Consider the following 27,903-nt stretch of genomic DNA (forward strand, 5'->3'; position numbering starts at 1 on the left):
TTGCGGAACTGGGATTGAACTCAGGCCCTTGTGCTTGCTAGGCAATACCTTTGATATATTTTTTCCAGCTTGTGCCTAGATTTTTTTGCTTGGTTCTCTTTAGTGTATTCAGTTTTAGGGTTTTTTTTTTTTTTTTTGCATTTAGTATAGGAACTACAGGGTCTCACTATATACATCTAACTCTTAGTGATTCTGCTATTTTCAGCCTCCCAAACGCTGAGATTACAGGCCTGGGCTACCCCACCCAGTCTTAATCGCTGTCTCAGTGCGCACTAGGGGTGGGGTGGGACTGGCCTCGCAGGGACCAAGCCCTGGCTGCTGCACTCTGCCTAAACAGGCACTTTAGTCCGCTGAGCTATCAGGTCGGCCCAGTTTTAATTATATAGATGTTGATGTGTCCTGGATCTCCTTCAGTAGTCCATGGCGAGTTGTATATATGTGTGTACATGTATGTATGTATGTATTTTATTTTTCAATTTTATTTATTTTGTATTTTATATGAAATAAAAGTGTATTACATTCATAATTTTCATATAATTGATGACCTAGAAAGCTGTAGAGATTGTCATGAAGATCACATACACACATCAAAAGGTCTCATTGAATTAAAAAATAAAACGAAGGATCAAGAACTGTGGTCTGAAACCTCCTCATAGGGTTTAACGAATAAGAAGTGTGAAATTTCAGACCACGAGCAGTGTGGACAACAAACAAATGCTAATTACAAGAGCATATATTTTCACATTAAAAGCAGTAAAAGCTACATAACCAAAATCCAAACCCAAACATTAATACAAAAAAGAAAAAAAATCAAAATCATGAAGCAGATCACAGGCCAAATGAAGATCTATCAATTAAATACCTATTTTAAAGAAATATCTAGAAAATAAAACAAAAAATGATATTTACCAATAATACTTCTTAGTTTTCTCATATACTTCTCTAGAATTAGAAGAGAATTTATCATTTGACAATGGGAATGTGATTTAAATGAATTTTCTTTAAAATAATTACATAATTTGAGAATAATGTATACACATGTTTATTTCATAATGTATTCCAAAACTAAGATGTATAGTATAGAATACCTTTTCTTTGTTTATTTTTTTCCCATAATTTTATTGAGAAATGGCAGTGAGACAGTTTCAAACCAAATTGGTAGGACAGTTTCAATAACTAACACATTACATACATTCTTCCTTGTATTTATTTATTGAGACAGTCTCACCAAGTTGCCCAAAGTGGACTAGAACTTGTGATCCTCCTATTTCAGCCTCTCTTCTAGCCCACGGTTATTAACAAGTCAGACTTACAATCTTGTTGCTTTAATTTTCCTTTTTTGTCTTTTTTTGGTACTGGGGTTTGAACTTAGGACCTTGCACTCACCAGGCAAGTGCTTATTCTACTGAGCTATCTCCCCAGCCTGTAATTTTCCTTTCAAACCTGTTCCTCTAATAGTCTTTGACTTCAGGTGCACAATACTTAGGTTTGGGAATTTGTCATTTCCCATCGTTCCACCCTGATACCTCCCCCTTTCGAATCTCTTCATTGAAGCTTGTTTTCTCATTATTGCACACCTGATTTATTCTAGTAATCTTTCATTTTGACACTATTTACCTCAGCAGAATAGTTTTTTAAGATAAATGTTCGCACACTTTTTGAAATTCTTCTTTTGGTTCCTTCTGTTTATATAGTAAAATCCAAACAAACAATGGTAACAGTCAGAACTTCTGCTCTGGCCCCTTGCTTGTTACCATAAGCATGACCATGTATTGCGGGTATTTTCTGGAACATAGTGTGATGCTTGACACACCTGGGACTTGTACATCCCAGTCTGCGGGGGGGGGTGGTGGTCTACTTTTCCTAGCCCTGTAACAGCAACCCTGGACTTGGCAGCGTGCTCTTGTGTCACTGTTACATTGCCTAAATCAGAGGACCAAGTGAGGTGGGTGGAGAGTTGGCTTCTTATCTGCTTGGTTTGTTGGGGTATGGTGGTCAAGAATATGGCACTTTTGACCAACCTTATTTTTAGTATCCTTTGCTAATGGTCACTTTTTTGTTTTCATTTTTTCCTTTATTGTCTATGTCTTTTTGTTCCTCTTCTTTTTTGTGTCTGTTTTATTTTTATAGGGATGTCTCAGATGCAGCTGGCCCACCATGGCCCCCATGGCTTAGGACATCCTCATGCTGGGCCTCCAGGTTCAGGGGGACAGCCACCACCCCGGCCACCACCTGGAATGCCTCACCCTGGACCTCCTCCCATGGGCATGCCCCCCCGGGGGCCTCCATTTGGATCTCCCATGGGTGAGTAGACTCAGCTTCATCCTTGTGTCAGATGGAGCCTCATAGCTTTCTTTGCACACTCTGGGTCCTGTGCTGTTTCTTTCACTTTTTGTATCTGTTCCCTATCATCTCTTCCATTGTCAGCTGTCTCCTGATTCTCACTTGTACTAACTTTTCTTTCTCCTCATGCAGGTCACCCAGGTCCTATGCCACCTCATGGAATGCGTGGACCTCCTCCACTGATGCCCCCTCATGGGTACACTGGGCCTCCACGACCACCTCCTTATGGCTACCAGCGGGGGCCCCTGCCTCCACCCAGACCTACTCCCCGGCCTCCAGTTCCTCCTCGTGGCCCACTTCGGGGCCCTCTCCCTAAGTAGATTCTCATTTTGTTTCTTCCTTTTATGTTCCCCCAGTATCTTTTCTTCAATTCCTTGGACCAATCAGAGTTGCTGTAGCTTCTTATGGCTGAGGCAAAAATCCCTTTCAGGCTTCCCCAATTCCTGTTTTTAATGCACATTTCTTCACAGGAACTTTTTCTTTTTTATGTTAACCCTAAATATTTTGCAAGAGCACAGAGAAAATAAAACTGTACTCTTTGTTTATTCTTTTTGGTGTTTTCTTTTTGGTTAAAATAATTTTTAAGAGATGTCAAGGTGTTGTAAGGAATGGTAAGAAAGTGCGGGGCTATTTATGGTGGAATTGGGACTAGGGGCACTTTACCACTGTGCTGCATCTCCTGTTTTATTTTTTTTAATTGAGGTAGGGATTTAGTAAGTTGCCCAGGGCGATCTTGAGCCTGTGATCTTGCTGCCTCAGCCTCCCAAACAGTTGGAATTACAGGACGTATGTCACTGCTCATCTAGCATGTGCATTTTAAAGGCTTGTTCTCTAATGTACTGCAATAGTTGGTCTCTTGTACACTAGCGTACTTGTTTTCTTATATAGAGCTTATCTTACGGCTTTTAACGTGGATGTTAATAGTAAAACTGAGAAGACGAAGTACCTAGAGGTATGCTGGCAAAAATATGAAGTAACATGCACGAAGTTTCATACAGCACTGTTTGAAATAACAGATTGGAAACAACTTACATGTCTATCAGTAAGGGATTGGTTGAATTAGTAAATTCACACAAGTCTAGTACTATGCAACTGTAAGAAAAATGATAAAGGGCTGGGGCTGTACCTGAGTGGTAGAATATGCTTATTATGCACAAGGTCACGAGTTCACTCAGCATTAAAAAGATTCTATTGGTTGTGAACCTATGGCATTGAAAGCTCTGCAAGGTTCACTGTCACTGCCTAGTTGTGTGGAGAGAGCTCTGGGTTATATTAAATGAAGAAAATAATATGTGTATGGGCTTGGGAGGTTGCTTAGTGGTCTAAACACCTGCCTGGCAAGCACAAGGACCCTGGTTTGCTCCCAAGTACTGCGTGCTGTACTGGCCCCAGAACCCTGGCTACCGAAACCTGGTGTGATGGTGCAAGCCTGTAATCCCAGCACGGGAGAGCCTGAGACAGGATCACTACGAGTCCGAGCTGTTTAGTGAGACCCTATACCAACTAAGTAAAAGATTAAAAAGAATTGTATAGAGTACTGTCTTTTTTTAAAAAAAATTTTATTTATTTGTGTGTGTGTGTGTGGCCAGCTCAGCCCACCAGGGGGCGGGGCTGGCTGGCATGTGGTGCTGGGGGATTGAACCGCGGTCTGTACTTTGCTAAGCTTGTTCTAAGTAGGTGCTTTAGACCACTGAGCCATCTCACCAGCCCTGGAGTACTGTCTTGTCTGAGGGTCAGCTCATATGTGTATTTGCTTATGTTAAAGATGGAAAGACAACAAAATGTGGCACAGCACACCTGTGATCTCAGCACTCAGGAGGCTGAGGGAAGAGGATCATGTTGAGTTTGAAAGTAACCTGGGCTATGCAGTGAGTTTAAGGGCACCCTGGATTACATAACCACAGAGGGAAGGGAGAGAACATGGAGTATCTTTCATAATTGGAAATAAGAGTAAATTGAGATTATACATTTCATTTTCAGTTAATTTTTTTCCCTATTCTTTACCACCAAATATCTTGTGTAAAGAGTTTGTACTTTTATTTCTGTTTTGGTCCTCATTTTCAGTTCTTCCAAACCTGATTTCCATAACATTTAAATCTTTGCTCCAAGACTTTAGCAGCCAGACAAATCCAGTGGCCCATTGTCTGTTCTGTTACATAAAACTGTTATATACTTCCTTCTTTGGTTTGCATAGTTGTGAACTTGCCCAAACTAGGCAAGAAAAGATCCAGGCCCTCATGTTCTTGTGCATCATTTTTAATGTTAAATTTTGGTACCTACAAAAGTTATGCCACTGGCATCCTAGGATATAAGGATAATCAAGTTCTGTCAAAAATGACATAAGATGGGGGCGCTGGGGAGAAGACTGTGGAATAAGTGCTTTCCTGGCAAGTGCAAGGGCCTGAGCTCAACCCAGTTCCAGAAAAAAAAAAAAAAAAGCTGGATGTGGTGACACATGTTTATATTCCCAGCACTTGGGAGGCTGAGGCAGGAGGATCATAGCAAGTTTGAGGCCAGCATGGGGTATAAAGTGAGACCTTGGCTCAGAAAAAAAAAAAAAGTTATTGAAACCATATTTTCAGAGCAGAAGGAAGGCATTTGGCATGAAAATTCAGGAAAAAAGTGATGCCTAAATTTAACTACAAAGGGTAGCTGGGTATGGTCGCTCACACCTGTAAACCTTGCCCTCTGGGAGGCTGAAGCTAGAGGATCGCAAATATGATCCCAATGTGGCCAATTTAGTAAGCAAGACTTTGTCTCAAAAAGTAATCATAAAAATGGCTGGAGGTGTAGCTCAGTGTGGAGGCCTGGGAGTTCATCCCCAGTGGGGTGAGGGTAGGGGAGACGGGCAGAGGCTTCTTAGGCAAAGATGAAGGAAAAGCTCCATTCAGGAGGGCGGGGTGTTCCTGGGCAGAAATATAAATACCAGAGTATTTAGCACGCAGTGCTGTTTGGTGTTGGAGGCGCAGGTCAGTGCCAGCTGGGGAGCTCCCACAGATCGGGGCATCTCAGATCTTTTCCCTGTCACAGCGCCTACAACCTACTTGAAAACAGGTAAAAGGGAGGAATCTGCTTCAGCTGGGGGCTGCTGGCTTGCAAATTCTATAGCTGCCCCAGTGTTCAGATGTCCATGTGGTGATGTTGAGTAGGTAGATGGGACATTTTGATTTAGAATAGAGGTCAAATGTGGGCATCATCAAAGCAGACAACATTAAAAGCTGCGGGGTTCCATGAGGTAAGCGAGGGAGAAAGGGTCCCGGTAGGGTCCAGGGCAGAGCCCTAGGAACATGCCTGTTAGTGAACCCAGCTACGGGGACTGAGGAGATGGTGAGGAAGATGAAGCCGTGGCATCTGGGGAGATGATCACATTTTCCTGCAGTTTAAAGAGGGAAAATTTTTTTTTTCTAAGTGCAATATTTTTATTTTAGCAAGTATGTATCAGTGGAGAATAGAAAAAAAAAAATCACATTAAAGAGAAAAAATGGCTTCCTGCCAGCAGTACTTGGCTATAACTATTGGAAATATTAACATGTTTAAATAAAAGAGAATCTCAACCCGAAGAGGGATGAGCACTGAAATTCTAGTAAAAAGAGTCCCTGAGGCCAATGTGGGCAGAAGCATTCCAAGTGTCATCCTAGAAAGTGTTTTAGCCACCACAGTAAGTAGTCTAGGAGCATTGGCAAGGTTGCCCATAGCAGAGAAGTGAGGGTAGAGAACTGTTGCCAAGAAGAGTATTCTGGACCCATTGGCATGATTCCTTATTGGTGATGGCCGGATGCCATTAAAGATACAAATCCTCCTGTTCAGTTATATCAGTGTACATGATATTTAGGCGTTGACATGATGATTTTCATCTGGCTTTAGGGAAAAACTGTGTTAGACTTGTACACATGATTTTTCAGTCTGACAGTTAAAGGTTTATAATATTTATGTATTAATACTTTGTATTTCAATAAATTGTGAACTTTGTTGGCACAAACTAGTATTTCCAAAACTCAGCTTTGGTCCAGTGGTAAGCTTAGCACACCAAATACCAACTATGAAATCTCTTGGGACACAGGCTGCCAGCCTTCTTTAGGTAATATTTTCTGCCACTGTGAAGCTTATACATTTAATAAAGCAGATCATACACTACTAAACTGAAAAGGACCTAGTGCATCATCTTGAAAAATATATATTTTTCCAGGCAGGAAACCTGAGGTTCACAGAGCCTGGGAGCTTAGTCAAGAGCTAACAGTGTGTTGATCAATGTTCTGTGCAGAACATCCTAAGGCCTTCCCTGGAGCAGATACACTCGGAGGCCTTCAAACCACGACATTCCATCTCCTTCCAGGAGGGGGGGGGGGATGATTCTGCCCGTGAGCAAGTGGTTGGTCTTGGCTCTCTGAGTGTGGGTATTGGTTACAGGGGTAAAGGCAAGATTAAAGAATTGAAATCCTTTTCTGCTCTGGAGCAAGGGGTGTGTGTGTGTGGGTGTGTGTGTGTGTGTGTGTGTGTGTTGAGAGGAGTGTGAAAGAAAGGGAAGGGGATTGTGGGGACCCCTTTTCAGTCATGGGAACAAATGAATGAATGGAAGGGGGGGTGTCCAGTTGATCAAACCTATAAAACTCCTCCCACACTCACCAGGAGACCAGCAACTGAATGGAGGAGGATGAGAGCGCTGTTTGCACTCTAGAGAAATAACCGAAATAACCGCTGTTTCTGGCGGAGAGCAGGGATTCAGAAATCGGCCTCTGGCTGTTCGCAGTAGAAACTACACCTTGCTAGCCTTGCTTTCTCTAGAATAGCCAGGAATTGGAGTCTGAGCATTCTGAGTTTGGAAGGGGGCTGCAAGAAAGGAGTGTGAAAGCAGTGGATAAGAAGGGAGGTGTTTTCCGGGCAGCAAGGGGCCCCTGAAACTCCTGGATTCTGCCCTGCGGTGGCTGAGGTGCTGAGGAAGGGGCGGCCTTCTTTCCTCATTTACCACCTCCCTTTGTGTCCTCCTAAAATTACTATTTGCCTTTCCTTAGTTTCCCCTTTTACCAGGAGGGGTCTGGGAAGGGCTGCGTGTCATTTCCAGCTATCCTCGTGACAGCCCCCTCACACCCTCGTCATTGCTCCCTGTGCCTCGAGCCCCCACAACCTCTTTTCTGTCACCCCCCCCCCCACAATGGTCTCTCCCGGTGCTCAGCGGCGCGGGCGGGGCGGGGGGGGCGGGGCGGGAGCACGGGGCGCGAGGGGGGGGGCAGGTCTGCAGTGCCGCTTCCCGGTACCCGGAGCAGTCGCCGCCGCCTCAGCCCTGCGGCCGGACCCCCGCCCTCACCCTGTACTCCCTGCCCGGGGAACCCAGCCCAGGTAAGACCCTCTCTCTGTCCCCGCCACCCCGCCCTGGCAGAAGCATCCTTGCTTTGCCTTGCAGCCATTTTATCCTCCGATGCTTTGCTTTAGGGGAGGGTGACCGCCCTCGCGCTAGGGGTGAGGGGGTTGGTGATGCCTTGGGAAACCAGCATTTATTTCAGTTGTGTGTTTAAGGGAAATATATATATATATATATATATATATATATATGTTTTTCTTTACCAAGTGCCCACTCCTACTGCCCTCTTAAAAGATTGGTCTGTTGGCCTGGTAGGGGCTGTTAGGTAGGATCTGATTCTCTCGAACTCCTCACCTTGTCCCCCATCCATGAATGAAAGAAAAATGACCTTGGCTGTGGCCAGAGAGTGCATGTACCTCAGTCTGCTTGCTTGGACTTGGGGGCAGGGAGTAGAAGGGAGGGCAGGTGAAGGATGAGGGGAGGGAAATGAGTGGAGACATTGGGGGGGCAAGAGATGGTAATGGATCAGGTGTTGAGGGCACGGGTGGTGGGGGCTGGAGGCAGTTATGGGCAAGGGTTGCTGAGTAATGGTGGGCACTTGTCCACCAGCAGGACGGAGGGTGAGGAGGTTCTTGGAGGAATGGTTTAGTAAATTCTTGGGGCTGCATTTTACACTGGAGCTGAGGCAAGATGGGGCTAGGGGGTGGCTGTAGAGCTCGTGGCGGCAGTCTCTGAGTGTGCAGTGGAGGTCTCTCCTGCATCCTTGCCTCTGCCTCCCTTGCTGTGTGCATTCTCTCCTGACCACCCCCCCTCAACTGTGGATGCTCCCATCTGTCTAACCCAGGAGTAGACTGTGGGGAGGGGAGGTACAGCCTTGTTCGTCCTGGGGGGTGGCTGAGCTCAGCCATCTAGCAGTAATGGGGAGGAGCACTTTGCCCCTACCCTCAATGTTTTGACAGGTGACTGCTTCTTAATGACCTTGTCACTTGAGGAAGGGTGAGTGAGAAATTGAGTGATTCTGAGTGAGTGCCCAGGGGTGAGTTGTCAGGAGTGAAGCATTCTCTGGGGAGTCCCCTCACCCACTCTTTCCACCATCTGCAGAAAATATCCTGGGCACTTTTCTGGTCAGCCACCTTAAAGGGTCCTTGTAAGCCTGAATTTTGTCTGGGTTAGCCTCCACCTCTTTAAATGTTGTCTCTGTTCTTCAGGCTTAGCCACTCTGTGCTGCTTTGGGGACTAAAAATAGCACTACTTCCTCACCAGTGCAAAGAATGTGTCTTCTTTCTCTCCCTCCTGGGCTTGCTGGCCCTGGGGGAGCTGGCTGTTGAGCCATCATGTCCTGCTGTGGCTGTGGGAGCCTGCTCTGGACCACATGTACCTCTCAGGGGTAAACAATGTCAACAAACACAAGGTCCATCTGCTTCCTGTCGGGTTAGGGGGAGATCTTGATAGAGAAAGAAGAGAGAGACACAGATTGCCTTGCACTGAGAGAATTCCACAGTTCCTTTTCTTTCATGGAGGATGCTTGGGCCCTGAACCATGAAGAAAAGAAGGTGACATAGGGGTCACTGCTTCTGGTCACTGTGGTCCACTGCTTACATTTGTCCTGAGGGTATAACGCTGTACTGTCCAGTGCTTCTCTCTGAATCACATAGTATCACTTACCCTCTTCAACCAGAATGTGTGTGTGTGTGTGTGTGTGTGTGTGTGTGTGTGTGTGTGAGAGAGAGAGAGAGAGAGAGAGAGAGAGAGAGAGAGAGAGAGAGAGAATGAAGGCCCCTGGGTGAGTGGGAGCAGAAGGAAGCAGTGTATTTTTAGGGGATGATCTCTGCAAGCTAGGCCTGCATCTTCTGTTTGTATGAAGAATGAAGGTTATCCTAGTGCCTCCCTTTGGAGGAATTCTTTCCTGGGGGGAGGCTCTAGGCCCCCTTTATTCTAGCTGCCTACGCAATGCGGTATTTGTGGACTGTTTTTTCCTTGACTTCTGGAGGAGAAGCAGAAAGGATTAAGGGGGATTAGGAGGTGAAGCCCTGGAGGAAAGAGTTACAACTATGGACTTTAGACCCTCACGTTAGAAAATGTTTTTGCCTCCTCAGTCATTTCCATTCCCACCCTCACCAGTGCAAGCTGACCATACAGGACATCCTGAGGGCAAGTGTTATAGCCAATCCTCACTTTCTTAGCTTTTGATCTTCCCTCTTGTCCATTTTACTCAGGTTCCAAATATCCATTTTTGGGGTCTTCCCGTGTCTGTCTAAAGGGAGATAATGTGGAATTAATTGAAACGTAGAGGATTCTTGGGAGAAATTGGACAGCAGCATGGAAGTATGACCTCCTAATTGTACCTTGCTGCTTCTGGCCTCCTTCACACTTTTCAGCATACAGAAAGGAGAAGACTAAGGTTTATAGCAGATCTTCTGTGAGATTAAATTTTTATGCTTATTCTAAGAAGTATCTCCAGATAAATAAAAAAAGGGTTTTTATTTGAATTTTGGGATAGGACTGCTCTACAGACTGGTCAAACTTGTAATCCTTCTGCCTCAGGCTCCCAAGTGCTGGCAGTACAGATATACACCACTATGCCTGGCTAATTGTCTTCAGTTTAAACTTAAGGACATGAGGGCTTAGAGAATTTAAGGAACCTAAGAACTGTGAGAAAGTGGCCGAATTTGGTATTTCGGTTTAGGTGATCTGTCACGTATGTCACACTGGGCCAGCATTCTCCTTGATAACATCCCTTTATGATATCCCTTCTCCTTGATGTTCGCCCTAAAGAACATCCAGAGATGACTTTGATGTAGGACCTTGTGTGGTAGTACAGGGCACTTCTCTATTACGGTCACCTCGATAGTAAGAGCTAATGTTTGTCACTTTTTATGTACCAGGTATTATAGTCAGGCACTTATATGCATCATGTCATTTCATTCTTATTTTACCTTTTTAATTATGAGGAAACCGAGCTCCATTTAGGACACACCCTTGATTACTTAGCAAGTAAATGCTGAGCAGGAAGTGAAAGCCAAGTCTGTCTGACTGGTGACTCAGTGTAGGCTGTGATGGGAGAAAGTCCTTGGGAGGGCTACAAACTTGGAACCTCATGAAAGAACTGTGGAAGCCCCTCCCCATCCCCAGTTGTCACCAGGGACCTGAAGGCAGTTGGTTAGAGAGCTTGGCTTCCAGCTATGCATCTCCTCAAGCTCTGCACCCAGGAACCCCAGACCAGACTAGAGCAGGGAATTCTGCTTTCTTGTATTTTCTGTTTTGTTGTTTGCAGGTTGGGAATAAAGCAACAGGGTTTGTACTTGACGTAGGGTAAGGGATACAGAGGAGGGCTATAGGAGACTGTGATTGAGCCTGGCTTCTAAGGTCAAAGAAAGGGGACTGATTCGAATGCCCTACAGATGGCTCTTTACTCTTGGTGGCACGAAGCGAGGAGACTGTCTCTCCTTGGTCCAGATGGGGCAGAGGGTTGAGAGCATTTCTTCCTTGTCCTTTACTATCCTAGGGCTCACAACTTCCTTTTTGTCTCTTTTACTTTTTATAGGTGTCCAGAGGTTCCTGGAAGAGACAGAAGAAGCCTTGGCTGTGTTATCCTGGCTCCCCCTTCCCTACCCTTCCCCTGGTTCCCATCCCCGTCCCTGCTCACTGTGTGGAACTGGGTATAAATCAGACATCCTCTTCTTCCTTCCCACTCCTAGACACTCACTGGCCAGGTCCTATTTCCTTTTACTTTGAGCCCAAAGACCCTGGAACATAATTTCACCCTGAGCAAAAAGCTGAAAGGAACAGAGAGTGAAGCAGCAGATCTGGGGAAGTGTTCCACGCCCCATCATGGAAGAGGGCTTCCGAGACCGGGCTGCTTTCATCCGTGGGGCCAAAGACATTGCCAAGGAAGTCAAAAAACATGCGACCAAGAAGGTGGCGAAAGGCCTGGACAGAGTCCAGGATGAGTACTCCCGGAGATCCTACTCCCGCTTTGAGGAGGAGGATGATGAGGATGACTACCCTGCCCCTGCGGACGGCTATTACCGTGGGGAGGGGGCTCAGGACGAAGAGGAAGGGGGTGCGTCCAGCGATGCCACCGAGGGCCACGACGAGGATGATGAGATCTATGAGGGCGAATATCAGGGTATCCCCCGGGCAGAGTCTGGGGGCAAAGGCGAGCGGATGGCAGATGGGGCAGCCCTGGCTGGCATGAGAGGGGGCTTGAGCGATGGGGAAGGCCCTCCTGGGGGCCGGGGGGAGGCCCAGCGGCGGAAAGAACGTGAAGAACTGGCCCAGCAGTATGAAACTATCTTACGGGAGTGCGGCCATGGCCGCTTTCAGTGGACACTCTACTTTGTGCTTGGCCTGGCACTAATGGCTGATGGTGTTGAGGTCTTCGTGGTGGGCTTCGTGCTGCCCAGTGCTGAGAAGGACATGTGCTTGTCCGACTCCAACAAGGGCATGCTGGGTAAGACACATTGGAGGTGCTCCAGTCCTATGCTGTCCCTAATCTAGAAACACCCAAGGTCATACTCGATCTTGGGAATGGCTCTAATCCTTCCCACTGGCCTTCCTCAGACCCTACTTCCGAGCTGTTTCCAGAGGGCCCAGGGTTCCTCTGTCTCCTTGAACCCTCTTTTGGAGTTGTATCAGTGAAGCTGTATGTGAAAGAGGGGCTTGGGGAAGAGCAGCTGGACTGGGACTTGGGCTCATGGCTGGGTATGCTGGTCTGCTTAGTTCTGTGGGATGTGGTGATGGTGGGATAGGTCACTGTTTAATATTTCCTCTTTCTTGCTGTGGTACTGGGGGTTAAACTCCAGGACCTTTGCTCTCAGCTGCATTCCTAGCCCTTCTAAACATTTTTGTATTTTGAGACGGGATCTCACTAAGTTGCTAAGTGGTCCAGACTGGGCTCAAACTTGCTATCCTCCTGCCTCAGCTTTCCAACATGCTGGGACTCAGGCATGTGCCACCATGTTGGGCTTAATGTTTCTTCGTACCTTTCTTCTTGCTACCCTGTTCCCTTTCCCTATGGGAAACATGAAATCAGTATTCAAACTCCCTGGGATAAATGAGTGAATCAGTTTGGGAGGTGATGGTAGGGTTCCCAAGTCCCTCCTCCAGACCTGGGAGCGTTCAAGGACCAGGGCATGGTGTCTGATGTCCTGTCCTGAGGAGGACCCAAGGGGTCTTTTCACTGAGAAAAGACCAAGGCCTTGTTGTGCCTTGGACAGGTCTCTTTTTCCAGGGGGTGAGTTGGTCATGGGTAAATACCAAGGTTAGAGTAGATGATTTAATTAATTTATTCATTTTGGTATTTTGAGACAGTCTTACTATGTAGTTCAGGTGATCCTGAACTCACTTTGTATTCCAGGCTGGCCTCCAACTCGAAGTGATCTTCCTGCCTCAGCCTCCTGAGTGCTGAGGTCACAGGCGTGTACCACCATGCCCTACACAGAGTAGCTGATTTTTTATTTTTAGGTGGAACTGGGGATTGAACTGAGGCCCTTGCGCTTGCCAGAGAAGTGCTTATTCCACTGAGCCATCTCCCCAGCCCCCTTAGAGTAGCTGATTTTAAGGATCAATTGCAATTCTGATGTGATGAAGGAAAAAATAAACTGGGGAGGTTTAGAACCCGAAGCATTGGGACTAGGATTGAAAGGTAGATTTGTGTGGGGAATTTCCTGGGAGGATGGAAGGAATTTGAACTCCTTTCTCAAGGAATAAAAAGTACGTGCTTGCTTTGGCAGCACATATACCAAGGAGTATTAGAGAGACTTCATTCTTTAAGGGAGGACAGAGAGATCCAGTGAAGATCTGGGTAGATTTGGCTTTAGCAGTTCATCAGACCCTGGACTGATTCTGCTTCAGTTTCAGCTGGAGACGCTTAGCTGGTGGGAGCACTGAGGTGTGCTGCTCACAGCCCTCCTGCCTGTCCTCTTCCTTCCAGGCCTCATTGTCTACCTGGGCATGATGGTGGGAGCCTTCCTCTGGGGGGGTCTGGCTGATCGGCTGGGTCGAAGACAATGTCTGCTCATCTCGCTCTCAGTCAACAGCGTCTTCGCCTTCTTCTCGTCCTTCGTCCAGGGTTATGGCACTTTCCTCTTCTGTCGCCTCCTTTCTGGGGTTGGGTGAGTATCCACTGCTTGAGCCCTTTGAAGCCAGGCCTATTCCTTGGTCACTGTTATTCTTGAGGGTCCAGCATAATACTAGTTGAAATATGTATGAGTTGAACGAATGAATGAATTCCTTTCTTCCCCCACTGTCTCTAGGCTTCCCTTGCCCTGGGCCTGAATGCTGCTGTCCTGAGCCTCCACTCCACTTTAGTCCTGTTCCTGAGCCTGTCTCTGTAAGGGGACCTGCTGGGTCTCTGCCTCAGCCCGCCTGGGTTCCTGCAAGCCCTAGAGTTACCGCCTCCAGGCCACAGGTTCCCCGCATTTGATGACACTCACATAGTGACCACCTAAGCTTCCCTCTTCAAACCTCCATTTGCCCCACTCCCGCAGGCCCTAACTCTTCTTTTCCAGCCTGTGCCCTCATGCTGCTCATTGCTCATCTTTGTTGTCTAGAGATGATCCCTTTTCTGCAGTTACCATTTTCACTTGTGACTCGTCACCTTCAAGATTTAATGTTTGTTCCTCTCCTTCCTCTGAGACCCATCTACCTGCTTACCACTAACCCCTGGATGAGTGCTTGATTGCTGGCAGTGAAAGAAGCTTGTAGGGCATTATGCATGAGAGGGGGTCACTGAAAGCTGCAAAGTGACCAGCTGTGGTGGCGCATGTCTGCAATCCCAGCACTCAGGAGGCTGAGGCAGGAGGATCACGAGTTTGAGGCCAGCCTGGGTTGTGTAGTGAGTTTAAGGCCAGCCGACTCAAGGCCAGTGAGACCTTGTCTTAAAAAAACAAACAAGAATGAAATCTGTGGAAGGATGGAAGGGGCCAGGCATGATGGCCCCTTCCAGGGCTTTGGAAGGCTGAGGCAGGAGGATGATCACAAGTTCGAGCCCAGGCTGAGCAACTTAGTAGGACCTGGTCACAAATAAGAAGGGCTGAGGCTATAACTCAGTGCACAAGTCCTGGGTTTAATCCCCAGTACTTCAAAAGAAAACAAACCCAAAAACAAAATCTCTGGAAGATGCAAGGAACTTGGGAGTCCAGAGCGCTGGGACAGAGGGCCAGAAAGACACACATTTTCTCATGCTGAATTCTTACTGCCCTCCAGGATTGGGGGGTCCATCCCCATCGTCTTCTCCTATTTCTCGGAGTTTCTGGCTCAGGAGAAGCGTGGGGAGCACTTGAGCTGGCTCTGCATGTTCTGGATGATCGGTGGAGTGTACGCAGCTGCTATGGCCTGGGCCATCATTCCCCACTATGGTGAGCCTCCCGGGTGGTGGCACACCCGAGCCTGGCCCTCCTCCCGCTTCTCCTGGGCTCCTGTGCTAGGAGCCCCGCCGCTGGCTTCTCTGCTGATGCTATGACTCTGTCTCTGCCAGGCTGGAGTTTTCAGATGGGCTCTGCTTACCAGTTCCATAGCTGGAGGGTCTTTGTCCTCGTTTGCGCCTTTCCCTCTGTGTTTGCCATTGGGGCTCTGACGACGCAGCCTGAGAGTCCCCGCTTCTTCCTGGAGGTGAATGGGGCTGTGCGGGCAGGGTGGGAGCCGGAGGGCAGCAGGGCTCTGTGTGTAGATGCTCGCCGTGGGTCGGTGTGATCCTGTCTGGCTGTCTTCCTTCCTCAAGGGCTGTACTCTGGGGTCATGATCTGGCTTCTCTGTCCCAGAATGCATCTCCAGAGGGCATCTGTGGGCACAAACATCAGGAATGTCTTCAACTATGGTCGGCTTAGGATTTGCAGGCATGGGTCTTGGCTCTGGCCCTGACTATAGCTCAAAAGAACTCCCACCTCTTCTCCCTCCCCTCCAGCTACACCTGTTTCAACAGGGTCAGGATGCTGCTCCCCTCTGACTGCCCGCTTGCCCATCATTTCTCTTGTCCTCTGTTTTCTCTTTCTATTGTATTAGGGAATCCCTAGGGCCCATATTTGTATGTCCAGGGCAGTCCCCTGTCCCCAGATCTTGGCCAGCTCTGGTTATATCTTGTTGGGATGATATACAGCCACAGGCCAGAGGTTGTTGGTGGGTTTGGGCCTTTTTGTGACCTGGGACTCTGTGAGCTAGGTTGGAGGGAGGAGCTCTGTGGCCTTGGGTCAGGAAAGGCTGACTGCGACCTGGGATTGTGTCTGTGGCTCTAGAACGGGAAGCATGACGAAGCCTGGATGGTGCTGAAGCAGGTGCATGACACCAACATGCGAGCCAAGGGACATCCAGAACGAGTATTCTCAGTAAGACACCAGCCTTCCCGCCCAGACTGCCCAGCTTTGCAGCCCCGGCCCCCACTCGGCCCAATTCTGGAGCTTCCTCCACCTACCTTTCCAGATAGCTCAGACCACACTCTACCTCAGTGATATTGCTACTGTAGGGAAACTGAGACAGGCCCAGCTGAGGCTTGGGAAATACAACGTGTGTGACTGCTCATGCCTTCTGTTCACCTCAGGTGACTCACATTAAGACAATTCATCAGGAGGACGAACTGATCGAGATCCAGTCAGACACAGGGACCTGGTACCAGCGCTGGGGGGTCCGGGCTTTGAGCCTGGGGGGACAGGTAAAACGGGAAGGCATGTGAAGGCAGAGAGGGGAAAGGGAGAGGTGGCAAGGAAGGCAGGGCTTGAGCCTGGGTGAGAGGGAAGGTGGACTGATGGGGGTGGGCTAGGAAAATGGGGCCCTGTATGCATTGAAAGTCAGGGGCACAGCCACTTCTGCCTTGGCTTGGTCTCTTGTAGGTCTGGGGGAACTTTCTCTCCTGCTTCGGTCCAGAATATCGACGCATCACTCTCATGATGATGGGCGTATGGTTCACCATGTCCTTCAGGTGAGGGTGTGAGTAGGATGGTACTGTGTGGTGGTTCTGGTGGGTGGGCTGGGGGAGAGATGTAGGAAGTTAGAATAGAGGGGAAAGATGCCCCCTGTTGCTCCATCCATTCATTCACTCAGCACACAGTTTTGTCTGTCTTCTTTTTTTTTTTTTTTTTTGAGGTACTGGGGGATTGAACTCAGGGTCTTGCGCTTGCCAGGCAGGTGCTTCACACAGTCTTGTGTCTGACCAAGCCTAAGTCTCTGTTCTGCATGGGTACTGTGCTGAGATGAAGTATGTGTGACTCAGTCAAAATGCAGCTATCAAGAGGGTGATGGTGCCATGGTGGGAGGACAAAGTGCTGTGGAGCACTTGGGACTTGGGGTTGGGGACCCAAATTCTGAAGGATGAATTGGAGGTAAAGTCTGTGCAGTGAGGGTGTGGAAAGTTGTAAGCAGAGGGAAGAACAGATGCTTGGGAGACAAGAAAGAGTGGTAGTGGTACTGGAGAGGCTGAGGCAGGAGGATTGTTATGGGTTCAAGGCCAGCCTGGGCTACATAGTGAGTTCAACATCACCCTGAATTTAATAGCGAGACCCGGTGTCCAAAAAAAAAAGAGAGAGAAAAAAGAAAAAAACCTGAAAAGGAGAGTATAGCAGAGGGCAGAGATGCCTCCAAAGTCCCCAGAACCACAGTACTTGGGAAGGAAAGAGTGCAAGATAAGGGATGAGGAATGCCCTGATGCAGGCGGGCTTCTGTCTCACTAGGGACTGTTAGGCTCTAATGTTGAATCTGCCCTGTCTGAGTCCACTTGCTCGATTCTCCAGCTACTACGGCCTGACCGTCTGGTTTCCCGACATGATCCGCCATCTGCAGGCTGTGGACTATGCCGCCCGCACCAAAGTGTTTCCTGGGGAGCGCGTAGAGCACGTGACTTTCAACTTCACACTGGAAAATCAGATCCACCGAGGCGGGCAGTACTTCAATGACAAGTATGTGGACGCTGTTAAACTTCACTTCTCTCTGTCTCATGAGTCTGAGAGGTCAAGGCAAGGTGGTTTGGGGCAGCTTGTATGGTTTCTCCTCTATGCCAAGCTGCCCATTACTCTACAGAAGGAGCAGGACGTGGAGAGGGGATGAAGATGAGCGGGCAGCGTCTCATCACCTTGCCCTTTCAGGTTCATTGGGTTGCGTCTGAAGTCGGTGTCCTTTGAAGACTCCCTCTTTGAGGAGTGCTACTTCGAGGACGTCACATCCAGCAACACATTCTTCCGCAACTGCACGTTCGTCAACACTGTGTTCTATAACACTGGTAAGGTGGGGAGGGGCCTTCAGCCCAAAGAGCTGGGGGGATCTTGAGGGAGAAGGGGCCATTCCCTATTTCCTGGCCTATGCCTTCCAAGCTGAGAGCCCTTGAAACCCTGGGAGAAGGTGGGATGGGAACTTAAGGACAGCCACTGATATAATCTGGAAAATGCAGTGGATATTGGACATTTTTTGGTGACAGATTGTCTGACGAAAGCATCAAGTTTCTTTGCCTTTGGCTGGAATGGTAGTAACTCAGGGCAGTAATATTAATGTGCATTTGAAGAGGGAAAAATAAGTCAAGGCCCTATGGGAAAAAGAAAAACTATAAAAGGCATATTTGATGGGGAAAAGTTGGGAATCATTGTAGTAATCTACTTCTTTAACAGTGTTTCTCACACTGGTGAGATAGCTCAGTGGACTAAAGCACCTGCTTAGGTAAGCTTAGGCAAACGTAGGGACTGGAGTTCGATCCCTGGCACCACTCTGAGCCAGCCAGAGTCTGGGCATGGTGGCACACCTGTAACCCCAGTCCACGAGTGACTCTGAGCTGCATAGTGAGACCCTGTAACAACCAAATACATTAAAACAAACAAACAATGTTTCTCAGAGTACATGCATATGAAATGCTGATTTTGTGAGCTAGACTGAGGTTTCTCACCTTTAAATGGAGGACCAAATAAGCTTTTTTCATCTTGCAGGTAAAAGAATAGTGGATAGGACTTCATACTTTTTTATTTTTTTTATTTTTTAGGGCAGGGTCTACAGGGTGTTCAGGGTTTCACTACTAGATAGGACTCGTAGTGATCTGCCTGTTTACAGCCTCCCAAGAGCTGGGATTATAGGCACATGTGCCACCATGCTCAGTCTCAATTGCCCTCTCAGCATGCCCTGGGGGCAGGGCTGGCATGGCAGGCCAGGGGTTGAACCCTGGCCTCTATGCTTGCTTGTAGGTGCTTTAATCCGCTGAACTATTTGGCCGGCTCTAGGACTTCATACTTTTAATAGTTTTCTTGGAAAAGTGTTTTAGACCCATGCTTTGTATGGCTATTGTCAGCTTAGGTGGACAAACAGAATGAATGCAAAGGGTGGGAGATTGAGTTCAGTGGCACAGTGCCTGCCTGGCAAGTGGGAGGTCCTGAGTTCAATTCCTGGTTACTCCCCGCCCCCCACACAAATGAACATGAAGTAAAGACATAATAGGAATCCTTGGAAACAATCAAGGTTTACTAGTTTATAGTCATTTTGTCTGTAGGATTCCTAGCTCCCATGGGGATATTCTTTGATGCTTTGTAATGAGCATCTGAAATAATTCTAAGAACCCCCCCAAGCAGAGGGCTCTTTCCCACCTTCTCTGTCTGTGTCTTGGCTTTCTCCTCAGACCTGTTTGAGTACAAGTTTGTGAACAGCCGTCTGGTGAACAGCACGTTCTTGCACAACAAGGAGGGCTGCCAGCTTGATGTGACGGGCACGGGAGAGGGCGCTTACATGGTGTACTTCGTCAGCTTCCTGGGGACACTGGCTGTGCTTCCGGGGAATATTGTGTCTGCACTGCTCATGGACAAGATTGGCAGGCTCAGGATGCTTGGTAAGTGGGCAGGCTGGGTGCTGTCAGCAGGCTTCTCCCCTTGGGCTGTGGAAGATACTGGTCTGAAAGCTTCTTTCTCATGATTTGCTTGGGGGTGCTGCAGGACAGTATGGCCAAGGTGCAAAAGCTTCTTTTGGGGGCTGGGGAGATGGCTCAGTAGGATAAGCGCTTGACTGGTAAATGCAAGGATATGAGTTCAATCCCCGGTTCTGCCAAAAAAAAAAAAAAAAGCTTCTTTTGGAGGGTGAAGGAGCTGGGCAGAACAGCGAGCACTCAAGGCACAGGTTTTGAGGTTGTGGTTTGTGCCTCACATCCACTACTCGCTGTGACTAAGTGAGCTGTTCTCAGCCCTATCACCTGGAAAGTGGATGCCATGGACCAGCCCTATAGGGTTGATAGATTGATATATATTTGTTTGGCCCACAGCTGGCACTGAATACATGGCTGTTACTGACTTTATTAATAAACAGTTACAAGGAAGTTGAGAATGAGTGAAAAGCCTTTCTTTTGGCTAGCTTGGGGAAAGTCTCATGTGAGGTTGTCCCAGAGCTAGCGGATGTGACCAGCTGGGTCCTGAGTCGCCGTCACCAGCCTCATGCTCTTGCCTTTCTCGGCTCCAGCTGGCTCCAGCGTGATGTCCTGTGTCTCCTGCTTCTTCCTATCTTTTGGGAACAGCGAGTCGGCCATGATTGCACTGCTCTGCCTTTTTGGTGGGGTCAGCATCGCCTCCTGGAACGCGCTGGATGTGCTGACTGTTGAACTCTACCCTTCAGACAAGAGGTGGGTGGAGAGCAGTGGGGGCGTAGCAGCAAGCTTAGGGCTTAGAGGGCAGGAGAGTGCAGGGAGGGGGAGGCCAAAGGAGAGCATCTTTGGGAGGACACATGTATTTTTCCTCTAAAAGCTGAGTTTTTGTAATCACATACTTGCAGTTTTAAATATTAACCTCCTTTTTTGGTTTCCTTTCCTACCTGTCTCCCATTTTGTCTGTACTCCATATCCATCCCTCCCCTCCCTGCTGTCTGTCTCCCTCCTGTGCTCTGCCCTGCACATGAGCAGGACCACTGCCTTTGGCTTCCTGAATGCCCTGTGCAAGCTGGCTGCTGTGCTGGGGATCAGCATCTTCACATCCTTTGTGGGGATCACCAAGGCCGCCCCCATTCTCTTTGCCTCAGCTGCCCTTGCCCTTGGCAGTTCTCTGGCCCTGAAGCTGCCTGAGACCCGGGGGCAGGTGCTGCAGTGAGGGGCTCTCCGGGGGTTTTGGGGATGGCAGGCTCACTGTGAGACCAACGCTCCTTCTCTCCCCTCCCTGCCCTGCCACCCCGGCCCCTAGAGCCCTCACTCCCTACTCCTTTGGTGTCTTAGCCGTGTGTGCGTGTGTGTGTGCATGTGTGACCCCATGGGCAGGGCCTATAGGGAAGGCTCTTCCATCACAGTTTTGAGGTGAAGCACTACTCTCCACCTCCTACTGCCCCTGACTTCGCACAAGAGAACGCCGAGCCCACCCTGTTCCCTCCCAGTGTTAGTGAGGGGGCCCTGTTTGCCTGCTTCAGAGGTTCCAGAATAGGCTTATTGTCTTCCCCTCCTTCCCTCTGCTTAGGCCCTGGTGAAACCATGGGTTGCAGTTCTGTTGGGGGCTGGGACCTGGGTATACTCATGGACCAAAAGAACTTACAGGTGGCAGGGCTCCATGCCCTCTCACACCTCCCATTGGATGCTGGGGAAGCAGCAATAAACCTCAGCCCTCTGGTCTCCTTTCCCCTCAATTTGGGCTACAACTATGAAGCCTGAATTTTATAACGTTAGATTTCTGATTATTTATTATTTATTTAAGTTCTGAGGCAGCTTAGCAGGACTGTGTGAATGTGTCCATTTATGTATATGTGTGTGCGTGTGTGCGCCACGAGGTGGTGGTTTTACTATACTCTCCTCAAATATAAGCCAAGGGAATTTCAGTGGACACACACAACCCTGCCTCCCATAGTACCTCACTGTAACCGTTGGGCCTGGGAGAGAGGAGCCCTAGGTCAGGCTGGAATAAGAAGCCTGTGTTGTAGGGGGCCTGAGGGGCACCTAGCAAGGCCTATCTGTCCTTCCTGTGAAGCCAAGGCCTCCTCTAGAGAAAGAGGCTCCACCCACTAGAGCAGGCTGGAAGCACACACTTGCTTCCAGAGGCCCCAAAGTCTGTCACAGGCTGGGGAGCAGGAGAGGGAGGGAACCCAGGGTCACAGACCAGCAAATCAAAAGCACAAGGAGCTGGGGTGAGGCAGGAAGCAGGGGCCCTCCTGGCAACTCCTCTAAAAGTGGGGAGAGGTTGGGCAGTGAGAGACCCCTAATGCAGGGACCAGAAACCTCAGTTTCCCCCCCTCACCCTTCCACACAACAGCCCCTGTAGGTGAAGCTGCCCCTGTCCCATCCCACTCTGTGTGGCTGCTTTTGTTGGTACCCTTCTCCCACCCCCACTGTAGCTGTGATGTGTTGTAGTTTTTAGCTGTTTGTAAAATGTTTTAAAAAGTTAAAAGGAACAAAGTGAAAATAACAACAAAGAAAATCCAAATTCACCTTCATGCTGCGTCTGGTGCCCCCAACCTGTGGTTGCTCCCGTTTTGTAACTGAACCAGGTGGTGACTGTTTAACTCTGGTGTCTGTGCTAAAGGACTGCCTTCTCCTCAGTGCCCAGTGTACGAGTGTGCGCGCTCCACTCCCTTTGCCTGCTGGACGCAGCCTCTTCCCTGAATCCCAGGGAGACCCATCCATCCATCTCCTTGCTCTCCCAGGGAACCCTAAACCTGACTCTTGATGTGAAAAATGAAATGAAAAATACTGATGAAAATAAAAGGAAACAAATCCTTAAAATCCAAAATGGCTGTTTCTTTGCTTCCCTTTCTATGTCTAAGTCTATTCTGACAACAATGAGAGGTTCAACAGTGGTAAAAATCAGCTCCCTGTTCAATCTGGAAGCCAGAATAACACGATGGATTACATTTACTTCTTAAATCGGACTTTTTAAACCCTGACATTTTCACTTTCACAAGTGGAGAGGCCTCTAAACCTCCCCGCTTTAAAAACACTGTAATGTTTCTTAAAGACAACTAGCTGGGTGTGGTGGCACACGCCTGTAATTCCAGCACGTGGGAAGCTGAAGCAGGTAGATTCCTCCAGATCTGAGGCCAGCCTGGTCAACATGAGTTCAAGATTAACCTAAAAATCATAATGAGACTGTCTAAAAACATAACAAAAATTAACCAACATTTGCCAGAATCTTCTGGAGTGTCAAGTAGATGCCAGATTCTACTTTTTTTTTTGAACCGGGGATTAACTCAGTCCCTTGCACTTGCCAGGGAAGCGCTTATTCCACTGAGCCATCTACCTGGCCCAGATTCTACTCTTGACTTATGGAATCAAATCCTTTTTTAGGGTGTAGGGGACCTCAAATCCATGTTTTATTTATTTTTTACTTTTTTATTTAAAATCTTTTTTTTCAAATCCATTTTTTTTTTTTTTTTTTGGCGGAAACAGAAATTGAACTCAAACCCTTGCACTTGCCAGGGAAGCGCTTATTCCACTGAGCCATCTCCCCTGCCCTCAAACCTAATTTTAAATGAGCTTTCTTTGGCTGCAATCAAGTTATTTTCTAACAGGAATTTTCAGATTAACTCCTTTCTCTCCACTCCCACAGGGCTCTACCTTTACTTTTAGTTCATCCGGGCCTCTATTCTCCTATGCCACACCCCTCACACATCCCTGCTGGTCTGTCTGTCCCAACATGCCTTCTCCCAAAATTCTCCAATGACTTCCAAATGCCCAAGCTAACAGTCTAAAATCTTCAGCCAGAAATGGTCAAGACAGGCTAAGCAGCCTTCTTTCTAGTAATTTCCACATCAAGAAAGTTATTTACGGCCAAATTAGCTCAGCAGATTAAAGCACCTGCAAGCAGGTGCAGGGGCCGGGGCCTGCCCTGTGGGCCCCGCCCCTGGGGCACACTGAGACAGTGATGGGGATATGGCATTGGTGGTGCACGCCTGTAATCCCAGCTCTTGGGAGGCTGTAAACAGGCGGATCACTATGAGTCCGATCTAGCAGTGAGATCCTTCCCTAAAACAAAAAATAATAATAATAAAAATAAAGTTATTTATATAGATACTACTTGAGCTCCTCTCAAAAGGTTAAGCTGGGCATGGTGGCACGCGCCTATACAGTAACGCCAGCACTCAGAGGCTGACACAAGAGGGGCGCAAATGGGAGCCCAGCCTGGGAAGGTGAGCAATTTAGCTAGGCCCTGTCTCAAAATAAAAAGGGCTGGCGATGTAGCTCAGTGCAGAAACTCAGTTCAAATCCCAGGACTGGAAAAAAAAAAAAAAAAAAAAAAAAAGGATGTAATGTTTGGAAGCCTCATAAGCAGAGGGCTACATAAAGGGCTCTTAACCTCTTTTCAATGCTTTGTGGTTTAAAAAAAAAAAAGTTTTTTTCTTAAAATAAACGAACCTTATGGAAATAGGTTGCCAAGAGAAGCATTACCCCCAAGATGAAATTTAAATGTACCCCTCACCCCTCTGTCCAATAATCCACTGTCCAGTCTAGTCTCTCTTTGCTCAGGAAACTTCCCTTGCAGCAAACGTTTTGTCTCTGGTTTAAAGCCACTTTAGAGACCCCATACAGTAGTTCACTTCTCCCAAGGATCCCTTTCTGGCCACCCAGGTGCACAGAATTTTTCCTCTCTCTAGAAACACCTGCAGAACCAACTCCACAAGTATTAACAACACAGCAATATGCCTCACATAATAATTTCTCTTTTAATGTTGGGACTATTTCCAATTCACGACCGGAGCAGTTCCTCAGTCACCACTTTCACACGCAACACTAGGCATCCCCTTCCTGAGGGTCCAGGCAGAGCACTAGTGTGGGCCTTCTCTTCCTTCGGGCTCGCTTTGACCCGCCATGAGTGCTCCCTGGAGAACACGCACGCGCCTGCAGAACGGGTCCCAAGGAGACCTTGTCCTTAGAATCCCCTTGAGTAGTAGTTTAATACTTTATTCTCACCCAGCCCCTTCATATTCGGGTCCTCCTCAACTCTTAGAGGTCAAGGGGTTCCTCTAGTTTTCTTGCTCCCACCAAGGCAGGGGGGGCTCGTGTCCAGCTGAGGGTTCTCCCTCCACTGGGCAGGGGTCCGAGCCTGGATGGCCAGCGCGTGAACCGGCCCGGCCAGCTCCTCCGACAGCGTCTCGTGGATCAGCCGGTGCCGCTGCAGGAGGCTCATTCCCTCGAAACGCGAGCTCACCACCGCCACGCGGAAGTGCGTCTCGCTGCCGCGCGGGACGGCGTGGCCGCCGCTCTCGTTGCGCAGCTCCAGCACCTCCGGGCTCAGGGCTTGCTCCAACTTCGCGCGGATGGCGGCCTCCACCGGGCCGACGGGCCCGGGCCCTGCGCTACCCGGGGACAAACACACGCGGGTGGCCATGGAGCCCAGGCGTCGGAGCAGCTGCCCACTCAGCATCCGTTACTGCAGAGACAAGGACCCGAGGGCTGAGGGCCTCCGCCTGCACACCCGCGGCCTCCACAGCCAGCCCCTTCCCCACGGCTACCTGCCTCGGCTCCAGACCCGGAGCCGCGACGCTGCCTCCGCTCGGGCGACCTGTGGTTTCTGGCTTCAGGCAGCGGAGGGGTGAGGGCGATTAGAGGCCGGGCCCAGAGGCCCCCTGGTTACTACAGAGATTTGGGGGGAATGGTCGGAAACTGCAAAAATAGGGCATACGCAACTCCCTCCTTTTGGTGAATTGGACCGTAAGAAGCCCCAAAGAGGGCCCTTTTTACCTGTCGTTTGACCTGGGTTACCACCCCGCCAGTAGGGAGCCTGCACTGCGGAAGTTCGGAGGCGCGCTGGGAAATGTAGTCCTCACAACCCGAGAGGGAACGAAACCAAAGCGTCACGCGATACCCCGAGGGTTGATGGGTACTGTAGTCTCCAGTTCGTCCAACAGATAAGAGGTTGTGAACCACACTAGTGAAACAGAAAAGGGATTTCCTGCACAATTAGGGTTGGGAATTATTTAATCAATCTTACTGTCAGTAGCTCATCCACGCTGTCTCCCATTTTAGGTATAAGAAAACAGAAGTCAACTTCATTTACTGAATACATACATAATTGTGCAGCAGACCAATGTTGGAGGGGGTGGGATTGGAATAAAAATGCCTCCACTCAGTTTACCAAACTCTGGAGGAGATAAATGACTGACCATCACAATACGGTGTGCTAAATGCTATGAAGAGACTGAGGAGTTTGCTAAGGACATATGTCACTCAGACTTGAGGGCCTGAGAGAATTTGTAAGAGCAGATTTAGGAGAGCTGTCCAGGACAGAGGATGTGAAAACTCATTTCCTAGTCCCGTTAGTCAGGCTGGGGTAGCCGCATGTGTAAAGGTCGGGGGGGGGGCGGGGACTCTAGGTGACTGGATCCCTCTTGAGTAGTTTGGGTATAGTTATATACAGTGCCTGGGGGCAAACATGATGGTGAGCCAAAGGGTAGAGGAGGTAGGTGCCAAATGCGGTAGGCTCCAGCCTCCTAGGAGTAGTGGGAAGTTAAGGAAGGTTGTAAGCAGAATTATATATACATCCAAATGATGTATAATTTTAAAATTTAGTATATATTTCTACAGCTGTTAAATACTTTCCAAATTCTCATTTTGAAAATTTCAAACTCATTGGCTTTAGTGGCACATGCTTGTGATTCCAGCAGTTGGGAGACTGAGGCAGGAGGATTGTCCTGAGTTTGAGACCAGCCTGAGCTACATAGCAAATTCAAGGCCAGCCTGAACTACATAGCAGGCCCAGCCTCAGAAAAACAAAACAAAACAAAACAAAACAAAAAACAAAAAAAAAAAGGGCTGGAGAGATGGCTCAGTGGTCTAAAGCACCTACTTGGAACAAGCTTGGAAAAGCACAGGGACCGCGGTTCAATCCCCCAGCACCACATGCCAGCCAGCTGCGCCCCCTGGTGGGCTGAGCTGGCCACACACACACACACACACACACACACACACACTAAATAAATGTTAAAAAAAAAAAACCCAATCAATTTTAAACCCACAGAAAAGCTGAAAAGTAGAAGCTGCGTGTGGTGGTATATTGGGAGGCTGAGGCAGGAGAATTGAGAGTTAGAACCCAGCCTGGGAAACTTATTGAATTAGCAAGATCGTGTGAAAAAGAAAGTACAGTTAGAATGTGCAAACCCTGGGTACAAGCCCATAGTATTAAGGGTAAAAAGTTGAATAGTGTAAATCTTTCACTAGACTCAATCACTTTTAACACATAAATACACATATGTATTTACCTACCTTATATATAATTTTAAAATACTGGATGTGGTGACTCACCTCTGGAATCACTGCAGATGGGAAGTTGAGGCAGAAGGATTGCCACAAGTTCAAGACCAGCCTGGGCTACCCAGTGGGATCAAGGTCAGCCTGAACTACATAGCCAGATTTTGTCTCAAAAAAAGCAAAACATTTTTTGTGAAATCATTTGAAAATAAGTTGTAGGTAGCATAACATTATATCCAGTTCAAAGTCGAAGGCCTGGAGCTCACTGCATAGTCTTGCGAGTCTGTATTGGGAAGTGCAAAGGTCTACTCTGGAAGTCTGAAGAATCTGTACTTGAAGGCTGACCCAGCCTCCAAAAGTGATGGCCAAGATGGTTCCCTGAACAAGCAGAAGAGTAGACTTCTTATTCTTCCCTGTTTTATTCCATCCAGACTACAACCTTTTTCCATCCACATCCAAGGTGGGCCTTCTCCCTTCATAGAGCACAAAAGCCCTTTTTATTCTATTTTTAGCTTTCCAATCTGCCCCATACAATATGACCTCTTAACTTGTTGTTCAAGGAAGCCCTCAGTTCATTTCCTGGTTCTTCATCCACTCTGACACCTTGGGCACTATGTTTCCATTTCCTGTTTGACTCGCCACTTCTCCAGAGTCTCAGGACTTGCTTTCCCCTATCAAAAACCTACAGTTCTGATTCTGTACCTCCTGCCTAGAAAAGCCTATAAAAGCCCCAGACCACCTAAGGATGGAGGCTGGTTTTCTTTGTTGTTGCAAGTGAACTGGATCATGACCACTAGTATAAAATAAAGCTGTGCACTGTCTCCAAATTCTGGGTGTTGTTTTGGTGTTTCTGCTTGCTGTAGCATTCATAAATCAATCATCCAGGTAGACTTATGAGAAGCTGGTGGAGTGGTGAGCAGCAGAGAAAGGATCTCTCTGAAATTTGGTTTCTGCACCTTGGAATAGTGTAATGTGAAGAAGAGGAGGAAAGTGGGTCCCTGGGGCCAAAAAGGGTCTCAAATGAGAATTGAAGCCCAATATAATATGTATAGGTATAGAGTCCCTATAATGAATGTTATTGTTATGCATATCTGAAATGTACCTGATAGGTTTGGGCCCAAGTTCCAGCCCAAGTTCCAGCTTCTAAATTATCATGGCCTTG

At 48.1% G+C, this 27,903-nt stretch overlaps 3 protein-coding genes across 6 annotated transcripts in view; 2 read left to right on the forward strand and 1 right to left on the reverse strand.

Annotated features, from left to right (window-relative positions):
* The window catches only part of Sf3b4 (splicing factor 3b subunit 4), a 4,258-nt gene extending 622 nt beyond the window's left edge, over nucleotides 1–3,636 (forward strand). Inside the window, exons 2-3 of the mRNA XM_023716522.1 lie at nucleotides 2,131–2,304; nucleotides 2,476–3,636. Of these exons, the coding sequence (XP_023572290.1) occupies nucleotides 2,131–2,304; nucleotides 2,476–2,663 (362 nt within the window). The 3' untranslated portion in view covers nucleotides 2,664–3,636. The remainder of the gene's footprint in view (nucleotides 1–2,130; nucleotides 2,305–2,475) is intronic.
* Nucleotides 3,637–7,587: 3,951 nt separating this feature from the next.
* Sv2a (synaptic vesicle glycoprotein 2A) lies at nucleotides 7,588–22,273 on the forward strand. 3 transcript variants are annotated; one of them, XM_004632408.1, is made up of 13 exons: nucleotides 7,588–7,677; nucleotides 11,184–12,092; nucleotides 13,575–13,755; nucleotides 14,849–15,000; nucleotides 15,120–15,253; nucleotides 15,874–15,963; nucleotides 16,176–16,286; nucleotides 16,465–16,553; nucleotides 17,362–17,526; nucleotides 17,713–17,846; nucleotides 19,221–19,427; nucleotides 20,048–20,207; nucleotides 20,484–21,966. In XM_004632408.1, exons 2-13 carry the CDS (start codon nucleotides 11,471–11,473, stop codon nucleotides 20,665–20,667), a joined length of 2,229 nt encoding a protein of 742 aa, XP_004632465.1. In that variant the 5' UTR covers nucleotides 7,588–7,677; nucleotides 11,184–11,470; the 3' UTR covers nucleotides 20,668–21,966. The 3 variants fall into 3 exon arrangements, with proteins under 3 accessions (XP_004632465.1, XP_023572323.1, XP_023572324.1); XM_023716555.1 differs by lacking the exon at nucleotides 20,484–21,966 and adding an exon at nucleotides 22,098–22,273 and having other exon boundaries at nucleotides 7,606–7,677; XM_023716556.1 differs by lacking the exons at nucleotides 7,588–7,677; nucleotides 11,184–12,092; nucleotides 13,575–13,755; nucleotides 15,120–15,253 and having other exon boundaries at nucleotides 14,919–15,000; nucleotides 20,484–22,189.
* A 2,166-nt stretch (nucleotides 22,274–24,439) lies between these two features.
* Bola1 (bolA family member 1) lies at nucleotides 24,440–25,269 on the reverse strand. Of its 2 annotated transcripts, none has more exons than XM_023716557.1 (2): nucleotides 25,011–25,269; nucleotides 24,440–24,924 (listed from the first exon to the last, which is right to left on the reverse strand). In XM_023716557.1, the coding sequence occupies exon 2, from the start codon at nucleotides 24,916–24,918 to the stop codon at nucleotides 24,505–24,507; it is 414 nt and encodes a 137-aa protein (XP_023572325.1). In that variant the 5' UTR covers nucleotides 24,919–24,924; nucleotides 25,011–25,269; the 3' UTR covers nucleotides 24,440–24,504. The 2 variants fall into 2 exon arrangements, with proteins under 2 accessions (XP_023572325.1, XP_004632466.1); XM_004632409.2 differs by having other exon boundaries at nucleotides 25,007–25,269.
* Between the last annotated feature and the right edge of the window lie 2,634 nt (nucleotides 25,270–27,903).

Source organism: Octodon degus, unplaced genomic scaffold (assembly GCF_000260255.1).
Source record: "Octodon degus isolate 3935 unplaced genomic scaffold, OctDeg1.0 scaffold00048, whole genome shotgun sequence".
Taxonomy (NCBI): domain Eukaryota; kingdom Metazoa; phylum Chordata; class Mammalia; order Rodentia; family Octodontidae; genus Octodon; species Octodon degus.

Coding starts and splice junctions, on each gene's coding strand:
- Sv2a (XM_004632408.1), top strand. CDS start 11,471: ATGGAAGAGGGCTTCCGAGACCGGGCTGCTTTCATCCGTGGGGCCAAA. Junction 12,093..13,574: donor CTCCAACAAGGGCATGCTGG/GTAAGACACATT, acceptor TCTTCCTTCCAG/GCCTCATTGTCTACCTGGGC. Junction 15,254..15,873: donor GTCCCCGCTTCTTCCTGGAG/GTGAATGGGGCT, acceptor CTGTGGCTCTAG/AACGGGAAGCATGACGAAGC.
- Bola1 (XM_023716557.1), bottom strand. CDS start 24,918: ATGCTGAGTGGGCAGCTGCTCCGACGCCTGGGCTCCATGGCCACCCGC.